This window comes from Pseudochaenichthys georgianus, chromosome 15 (assembly GCF_902827115.2).
Source record: "Pseudochaenichthys georgianus chromosome 15, fPseGeo1.2, whole genome shotgun sequence".
Lineage (NCBI taxonomy): Eukaryota > Metazoa > Chordata > Actinopteri > Perciformes > Channichthyidae > Pseudochaenichthys > Pseudochaenichthys georgianus.
Window position 1 is genome coordinate 20,465,707 of NC_047517.1, and position 9,253 is coordinate 20,474,959.

Genomic DNA, 9,253 nt, shown 5'->3' on the forward strand with positions numbered 1-9,253 from the left:
CTGAGATTTGTGACAAACTGTAAAGCATTAACCCATCACTGTACCCTGTATGCAAGGGCTGGTTTGCTTTCACTAACTGTACGGAGGCTCAGTCACTGGTACATTTTTATATACAAAGCCATGTTAGGGAAACTTCCATCTTATATCTGCTCCCTGATCTCACGGAGAATTGTAAGTGGCTACTGCCTGAGATCGAATGCTGTGGTTTTATTAAATGTGCCAACTGCTAGGACTGTCTTAGGGAAGACAGCTTTTAGATGCGCAGCTCCTCTGTCTTGGAATAGTCTGCAAATTAAATGGAAACTGAACAATCTGGTGCCACTAAATGTTTTTAAAGCTCGGTTGGATGCTACTCAATCGGAAGCTATTGGTACCTGTTTATGTGGATAATTTTGTAAATTATGCTGTATGATGTCCTTTTGTTGTTCTATTTATGTTTTTATGTTTCATGTGGAACTACTTGAGCAGGTCTCCCTTAGAAAAGAGATCAATGATCTCAATGGGATTTTATCTGTATAAATAAAGGTTTGAAATGAAATCTGGCCGGTATAGGGGTGTTTTCCAAGGTGGACCTGGTGTGTTGATACCACCAGGTGCCCATGCACCCCCTTGACATTCCCAAGACGGCAGTGATAACACCTTTTGGACTTTTTGAGTTCCTGCGGATGCCTTTTGGACTCAAGAATGCCGCTCAGACGTTCCAGCGCCTGATGGATTCAGTGCTGCGGGACCTGCCATTTGTGTTTGTCTACCTCTACGACATACTCGTCGCCAGCGCTTCAGTGCAGGAGCACCTGTCCCACCTCCGAGCCCTTTTCACACGACTCAACGAACACGGATTAATCATCAATCCTGCAAAGTGCCAGTTCGGTGTGTCTGACATTGATTTCCTGGGGCACCGCGTCACCAAGGGCGGTGCGACACCTCTGCCAGCGAAGGTGGAGGCTGTTGCGGCTTTTCCTCGCCCGCTCACAGCCCGGTCGCTCCGTGAGTTTCTGGGGATGGTGACCTTCTACCACCGTTTCATCGCCCGGGCCGCACACATCATGCGGCCACTGTATGAAGCGTTGAAAGGCAAGACCCCCGTCCAGGCCATCGACTGGACAGCAGAGGCGGATGTCGCTTTTGCTGAGGTCAAGACCGCGTTGGCTCAGGCGGCTTTGCTGGCACACCCATCATCTACGGCTCCCATTTCCATCACCACGGACGCGTCGGACTACGCGGTCGGCGCAGTGCACGAGCAGTGGGTGGAGGGCGCTTGGCAGCCGCTCACCTTTTTCAGCCGCCAGCTGACGCCCAGAGAACGCAGGTACAGCGCCTTTGACCGAGAGCTCCTTGGACTTTATTTGGCCGTGCGGCACATCCGTTTCATGCTGGAAGGCCGTGAATTTACGGCGTTTGTCGACCACAAGCCGCTCACCTTCGCCATGTCAAAAGTGGCGGAGCCTTGGTCGGCACGTCAGCAGCGGCAGCTGTCCTACATATCAGAGTTCACTACGGACATTAAGCACGTGGCTGGCAAGTCGAACCTGGTTACTGATTGCCTCTCCAGAGTCGTCATCGGTGCCGTCCAGTTGGGCCTGGACTATACTCGCATGGCGGCGGACCAGGTCACAGATCCCGGCGTCTGAAGGTGGAGGGCGCGTGGCTGCGCTTGGAGGACGTGGTGTTCGGCGACGCGGGCATTACCCTCCTGTGTGACGTTTCCACGGGCCTGGCGCGGCCTGTCGTCCCTGCCAGCTGGAGGCGCTCTGTGTTCGAGGCGGTGCACGGCCTATCACACCCCGGCGTTAAGCCTTCGGTGCGCTTGGTGGCCGCGAAGTTCGTCTGGCATGGGCTGAAAAGGGACGTGAGGACTTGGGCTGGTGAGTGCGTGGCTTGTCAGCGCGCTAAAGTGCACCGCCACACGAAGGCCCCTTTAGAGCGTTTCCTGGTGCCTGAGAGGAGGTTTGACCACGTCAACATCGACCTGGTTGGTCCATTGCCCTCCTCTCAAGGTTTTTCCTACCTCCTCACCATGGTGGACAGGACGACCCGTTGGCCGGAGGCGGTTCCTCTCGTGTCAACGTCAGCCGCAGACATTGCCCGAGCTTTCATTCCGACGTGGGTGTGTCGTTTTGGCACCCCGTCAGACATTTCCTCGGACAGAGGCTCACAGTTCACGTCCGAGCTCTGGAATCTCCGTGGCGAGTGGTCTGGGGGTTAAGCTGCACAGGACTACCGCTTATCACCCTCAGGCTAACGGCCTCTGTGAGCGGTTCCATCGCTCCATGAAGGCGGCCTTCAAGGCCGGCCTTACGGACGGGAATTGGGTCGACAAGCTGCCCTGGGTGATGCTGGGCCTGAGGACTGCGCCTAAAGAAGACCTGCAGTGCTCTACGGCTGAGATGGTATACGGTCAGCCGCTGAGGGTTACTGGGGATTTCCTCCCTCACGCATCCTGTCCTGAGAGTGGAGGTCTGCACCGGAACTGTCCTGAGAGTGGAGGTCTGCAGGCAGACCCCTCTCGAATAATGCACTTGAACGCATCAAAGCTTTGTGATTGGCCGGCGTGACCCCGTGTGTCGGGGCGTGGTTGGTGGGCAGTGAGCAGTGCACTAGTTCGCTGAAGTTGTCCGTGTCAACGGGAGTGACAGTCTTGACGCACAACACCGCAATTATGGCAGAAGCAAAAAAGCCCAAAATATATAATTTTCACTCCGAGTGGGAGGATGATTATTTTTGTATCTATTCCGATTCAAAGTCCATCTGTCTCATCTGCAATGCGAGTGTGGCTTTACCGAAGAAGGGTAATTTAGGAGTGGCATTTCAAAACAGTGCACAAACGCTACGAGACGGAATTCCCTCCTAATTCTGCCCTACACTCCCAAAAGGTGAGGGGCCTGAAAGGACAGCTAAATGCACAGCAGTCCATTTTCACCAGGCCCAACAACAAGAGCAAGGCTGCTACCAGAGCATCTTATCGTGTCAGTCACGTTCTTGCGAAACACATGAAGTCTTTCAAAGACGGTGAAGTTGTGTAAGAAGCATTCCTGGAGGCTGCCGACGCCCTTTTTAGGGACAGTAAAAATAACAGAAGCATTTCAACAGGTTTTTGATATAATAAAAACTCAAGTTGGATACCGTTATTAATCAGCTGTAAGTTTTAGTTTGTTTGAACTTATTCATTATAATTATTGTACAAAATGGTATAAGAATGCAAACATTAAGATATGTTCTGTTTAAATTGATTATAGTCTATTATCAATTCAGGTTAAGAAACTAGTGTTGCTTGCATCCTATTTTAAAGGCATTTGTTTTGATATTCTACTAAAATGAAACAAAAAAAGGGTTTGATTCTATTAATTTTGTCTTTATTATTGCACTTTGGCAGCAGATTCCTGTGTAGCTTCAGATCTGAGTTGTCTTATTAGTAAGCCTAATTTATACTTTTGTAGCAACACTATTTTTATATAATGGCAAAGAAAGAGTATTTTCTTTTTTCCCTGTGTCATATGTGGCAGCACTGTTCAATGTTTCTTGAAAACATTACCCACTGTAGTGTGACGTGCGAATAAACTCCAACTCTGTACTGTATCAACAACACTGTTGTGTAACTTCAGTTAAATACTTGTATGTGTGTAGATTAGAAAGAGGTAAGATAAAGGATCTGCAGTATTTTATGAAGTATTAATCGTACAGATGTCAGTTTTATACAAGTAGAAGTGTGTATTTACTAGGGATGCCAGCGATTATTCGATTATTCGAATATTCGTTACAGTCTCCTTAATCGAATATTATTTTTAAAAATCGATTTTATTTATATATATTTTTTTTATTATTTATATATTTTTTTTTATTATTATTTTTTTTTTCTGGCTTAGTTTCAACCAAAATATATATAAATATATATATGCTAATAATAGTAATAGTATTAATAATGGTCATTGGTCACACCACCAGTTTGTTTTACTGTAAACTTGGAGGAAGCCTGCGAGCAGAGCAGGCTGCTGCTGCAGCACGCTACACACCGACCCCGCCCCCCCTCTCCCTCACACGTGCGACTAAAGATGAACAAAGCGGCAGCCGGCAGGTAAAAAGAGTTCCTCGTGGAACTACTTCGAACATACAAGTCCAAAGGAAGTTAAATGCAAGCTCTGCGGAAAGACGTTGGTCTATCACAGCTCAACCTCAACAATGCGTTCGCATTGAAGAAAGACGCAGCACAGCTGGCCATTACCAACTTCACTTCAAGGCCACGTCGTTGTGATGACATGCTTGTTTGTTGTTTGTACTGTTAAACATGTTCCAGTAAAGAAAACAACGGAATTCCTTTACGGAGTTTTTTTTTTTTTTTCTTCTCTCCCGCAGGGGGGGTCGAATAATCGATTATTATTCGCCAGGGCTGCCGAATAATCGATTTTGATCATGGTCAGTTCTGGCAACCCTAGTATTTACCTGGCTGTCAGTAATGATCTCTATTTGGACTGGTATATCTCGGCAGACTGGCAACTTTAAAAGTAGCTCTTGGTTCAAAAAAGGTTGGGCACCCCTGCTCTAGTACTTCCAGTACTCTTGAGTACTGACGGTTAGTATCCTAAAATAGTCATACTTCTTTTTCCCACTTTAGTGCAAAGGAAAAATATCAAGTGGGTAAATGTGCCTTATAATAAACTCGTACATTTAGGGGCAAGACATTTGTCAAAGTGCAATCAACAAATGTCAAATGCTTACTGACAGTGAACCAAAGAGATAAGCGAGTTTTTTTATCCAATTACTGTCCCCTTTAACACAAACAGCTTTCAAATCTGCTGACTTGTTTTTCCCAGTGATATACAAATGGAACAAGGCATGCAAGTGCAATAAATAGTGGCAATATAATAATAGACTGATAATTATAGACTGTGCTCAAAAAGAGAAAGAAATACCACCAATGGGTGGCATGTCTAAGTCTGTTTCCTGCCACAGTTCAGCTCTCATCTGCATTTATTAAGGTGGCTTTGATTCAGTGCGGCCTTCTTTTTCTCTGTTAAATAAACAAATGCTTAATGCTGCCCAACACTGAAAGCCCCTTAGTGAACTACAGCAACAATTATTCATTCTGTCAGTGCATGAGGTTGGTCAAAGCACGACGCTGCATCTCGTTGTTTTAACAAACATAAATGCAGCAGAGAATGAAACATAGCCTACACACAGTTGAGAGGACATTCTAATTAGTGGTGCTTCATATTTGCCTCAATGACTAATGACAATCCGATGGGAATATATTTTGCTGCAGTAGTAAGTTATCCAACACAGGCCTAATGAGCTTATTGTTAATAAAAGATGTATGTGCTTGAATAAATATACATGGGGATATGAAATGAAATGTATATCATGGCCTATTTACGTTACATTAGTCCATAACGATAAAATAAATCCATCAGTATCTGAACAAACTTAAATAAGAGATAGATAAATAAACACACACACACAAACACACACACAAACAAACACGCACACACTCATTCACATCCCTCCCCCATCGACACGCAGCCTGACCAACAAGCCTGCAGAAACATTTTAATTTCAAACAAATAAGGATGGGAACTAAAAGACATCCTGAGATCACAATATTTATGGCAACGACAGTGAATATTTTCACTACCTCAAAGAACCCCATGTTCTCATTTTGTATTGATTAGCTTGGACTTTAGGCCTTTTATTCTCCCACATTAAATAGCTGTTTTTTTGTTATCTGTTAGATTTATTTAACAAATTAGGGTGTGAGTTTTGAGCGAAGTTGTGGCTTAGTCATGCCACAGTTTATTTAATGATTTCATAATGTGGGGAGATTTAAATCAAGCTATAATTTACAATCCTTGTATCAAATAGTAAATGACTCTAAACACAACTCAGTTAATATGTTGGTTCTCTTGTGTTGTCATCTCAACATATCTATGGGGCGTTTATTTTGTATGTATATTTAGGTTAGTGACATCATTCATGTTTACTCTTAGATGATTACTCCTCATTCATTTGAGGTAAGCCATTGGAGATGTTTCATAGGTCAACCAATCCCAATGGACCTGTTTGATAAGAACGGAAAACACCTTTGGGGGATGGAGAACACCTGCATGTTTTGCTAATGAGGCCTTGCAGGAAATGCACTCAATACAAACAACAGAATTGCAGATCGATGACACATCGTAAGACTAAAACAAACATATGGCTTTTGCCAATTTGTTGAGAGGAAAGGATTACTTTAAGAGTGATTTAAATGACAAAAGGGTACTTGAATTTGATGTTGAATCAGTTCACATTGTGGCAGAATGAAAAAGCTAAGGAGGACATGTTGTTCTGACTCTATGTCTGAACTGAATTCAGATGTCTTACCTTCACTGCAGTCCTTTCCTTGGAACCCCGTCCGTGAGCAGTCACATGTTGGTTCGTTGTTAATTAGACTGCAGATTCCTCCATTCAAGCAAATGTTGGCCGGTCCGCAGAGGTCCTTCAAGACCCCGTCACTGTTAATCATGACAGACTCTGTGTTGTTGACCTTTATGTCTGTTATCCAACCAGTGAAAGGTAGCTGATCCTTGACTGTAGATGATGTGAGTCGTAACGTCTCCGATTGCAATTCCGGTGGTATTCCACCAACAAACAAATGGCTGAAAACAGTCATATCCCGTCTTTTGGACTTCACCTCGACCCATTTTGTCTCATTGTCTACCTTTAGGGTCGTGTTCTTAAAGTTTCTCCTTATCGTGACTGCGTGCCATTGGCTGTCATTGACCGCCGTGTCAGATACGACGGTTGCAGGCTCGGCACAGAAGATTGAAAAACGAAGGCTGAGTTTACCGTTCAGTATGAGAAGTTCTAAAAAGTCGCAGAACCCCTCATCGTCGAAGTACACAAGCAGCCCATGGGAACTCTTTGTCTTCATATTGAAGCTCATTTCACTTTCGCAACATGCATTCCATACTGGAAATCTGGCCCACTGGCCTTCAGCATCTGTAAATTCTAGAGAAGTGCCTATTTCTGCAAAGCACAAAATGAGCAGCCCAGCCCATATGATATGGGCACTATGTGGCTTTTGTAAAACCATCATGTGATCGCAAAATATGTGTAGATAGACAGGAACTTATTAGGCTGAGTTTATTTATGAGAACCTTTGGTCCAGCAATAAATATATTCAGTTGACTTTGAGAGAGTAGGCTGGCATACAAGTGACTCTCTACATTGGTAAACAAGTGTAAACTGATGCATTGTAAGAACAAATATTAAATGCTATTTAATGTTTGCATAGCAATATGCTTTGCCAATACTTATATCCTGGAGCAAATACCATTACCTCACACTGTCCAGGCCACTGGCCAAAAATCTCACAGTTCGCGCCAAATTAGTTTGAACTGTTTAAAGGTGCTCTCTGCCATGGCTATTTAGAGCAAAGTGACAGAGATTCAAATATCCATCGGGCACACTCAATCTAATTTATGTAATTATGGAACGGTCCCTTCTGGTGCCAGTTAGTGTGTGCACAGTTTCACTTGACTTGAAATAGCAGCTTAAATCTTCATGTGTATGCCAACATTCTTTGGCGGGTAACAGGAAGCCTTGCTCGGGGCTTCTCACCCTGAATCCTCCGTAGCATTGAGAAAAAATGCCATATGGAGACACGTTGGCTGATAAGCTCGGCAAAAGAAGCAGTCTGTCTGTCAAGGCAGTCCTCTCTCCCAAAGCTCTCTGCAAGAGAAAAGCAAATGTAATACATTATCAGCTTTTTCCCACCACATCCAAATCAAGTACAGCTAATCAAGCCCTTATGTCCAAAGAGGCCCTTTGTTGCAACAAACATGAGCCATATCAATAGATGAATATCGCCAGGGCTTTCCAGGAAGCATACAGCAGCTCTGGACTTTCCGTATCACTCGATCCGCACATGACTTCATAGCGTGCGGAAATGTGTCTTAAAATGCAGCTCTTCGAAGAAAAAACAACAGTGCGCATATTCATGTGGGCTAGTATAAGAAAACATCAGCGAATTATACATCATTGATTGTATGTCTAAAAACAATTCCTGAGAGAGTCCCGGTTTAAGTAGCCCGAAAGGGAAATTGCCGATTTTCAACTCTCATTGTTTCTTCTACGGATTAACACTTTTGCTTACACTCGATACAACTTCTGCGGCCGTAAATAGCCATTATGAGCAGCATTCCGATATAGAATATTCACTGGCCTCTCCTCACTTGAAGACCTGACATAAAAAGTGCGTCATTTGATTCACAATGGTCGGTTTGTGTAAAAATGAACCGGTCGGGTTGCCACTGGATCTCATTCAGACCCCTAAAATGTGCTCTCCATTACATTTGGCTCGTTACTATTTTTCGGACACCGAGAGGAATTCAGATGTTCCTTCCAAACACTAAACGCATTAAATATTCAGATGGGAAAAAAACACAGTAGCTTTATTCTCAATCTACGCAATTAGTTTGCATTTCAAGGAAGACAAATGCACATCGGGTTTTGTTGGGCACTCCACTTTAAACAGCCTGAACATGTTCTCCAAAAACAACAAATCTGATCGAGGTATTAAAACGGTCATCATGCATAATCCTCACCGGAATGCAACGTTTCAAAGCTATATTTTGCCTAAACGGGACATCATGTCATCAATAATATGGCCCATACTTTAACATCTTACCCTGGATGACAGCTGTAAAGGGCGCACTATTTAGAGTGTTATTCTATGCTCACATCTGCAGCGTTTTTGCAGTCGCTCTCAACTATACATTTCCTTGCAAGAAGAAGACGAGGCATTATTTGTGTTTTACCTTTGCGCGTACACCTCTACTTCTACGGGACCCTGAATAGTTGGCACAAGAGCCGGGAAAAAAATCGATTGCATGCAAATACCACGGGATAAAATCCTGTAAACCGCGACAGTCCATATATTTTACGGTCTGTTTAAGAGCCTGTACCTCAAATCCACTCTGGCGAAACCTTCACATCAAGATCTGCTTTCAAGTGAATCACAGCATCAGCGAGAGAGAGAGAGAGAGAGAGAGAGAGAGAGAGAGAGAGAGAGAGAGAGAGAGAGAGAGAGAGAGAGAGAGAGAGAGAGAGAGGTCCAATTTCTCTCCAACTCCACAAAAAAAAAAAAACCTTAGTGATACAACAAATTACCTTAAATATGCCGTTCTCCAATATTTGTTTCCCGAGTAAATAGACGAATCACAACTAAAGAGACAAATAAAACCCCCGGATGGAGTGGTTCGGGTGCGCGGGACGAAAA

At 44.1% G+C, this 9,253-nt stretch overlaps 1 protein-coding gene across 1 annotated transcript in view; it reads right to left on the minus strand.

The window, feature by feature from the left end:
- LOC117459590 (neurexin-1a-like) overlaps positions 1–8,989 on the minus strand; it is a 303,237-nt gene extending 294,248 nt beyond the window's left edge. The window contains exons 1-2 of the mRNA XM_034100510.1: positions 8,940–8,989; positions 6,355–7,704 (exon numbers count right to left, since the gene is read on the minus strand). Coding sequence (XP_033956401.1) covers positions 6,355–7,069 — 715 coding nt within the window. The 5' untranslated portion in view covers positions 7,070–7,704; positions 8,940–8,989. The remainder of the gene's footprint in view (positions 1–6,354; positions 7,705–8,939) is intronic.
- Positions 8,990–9,253: the final 264 nt, after the last annotated feature.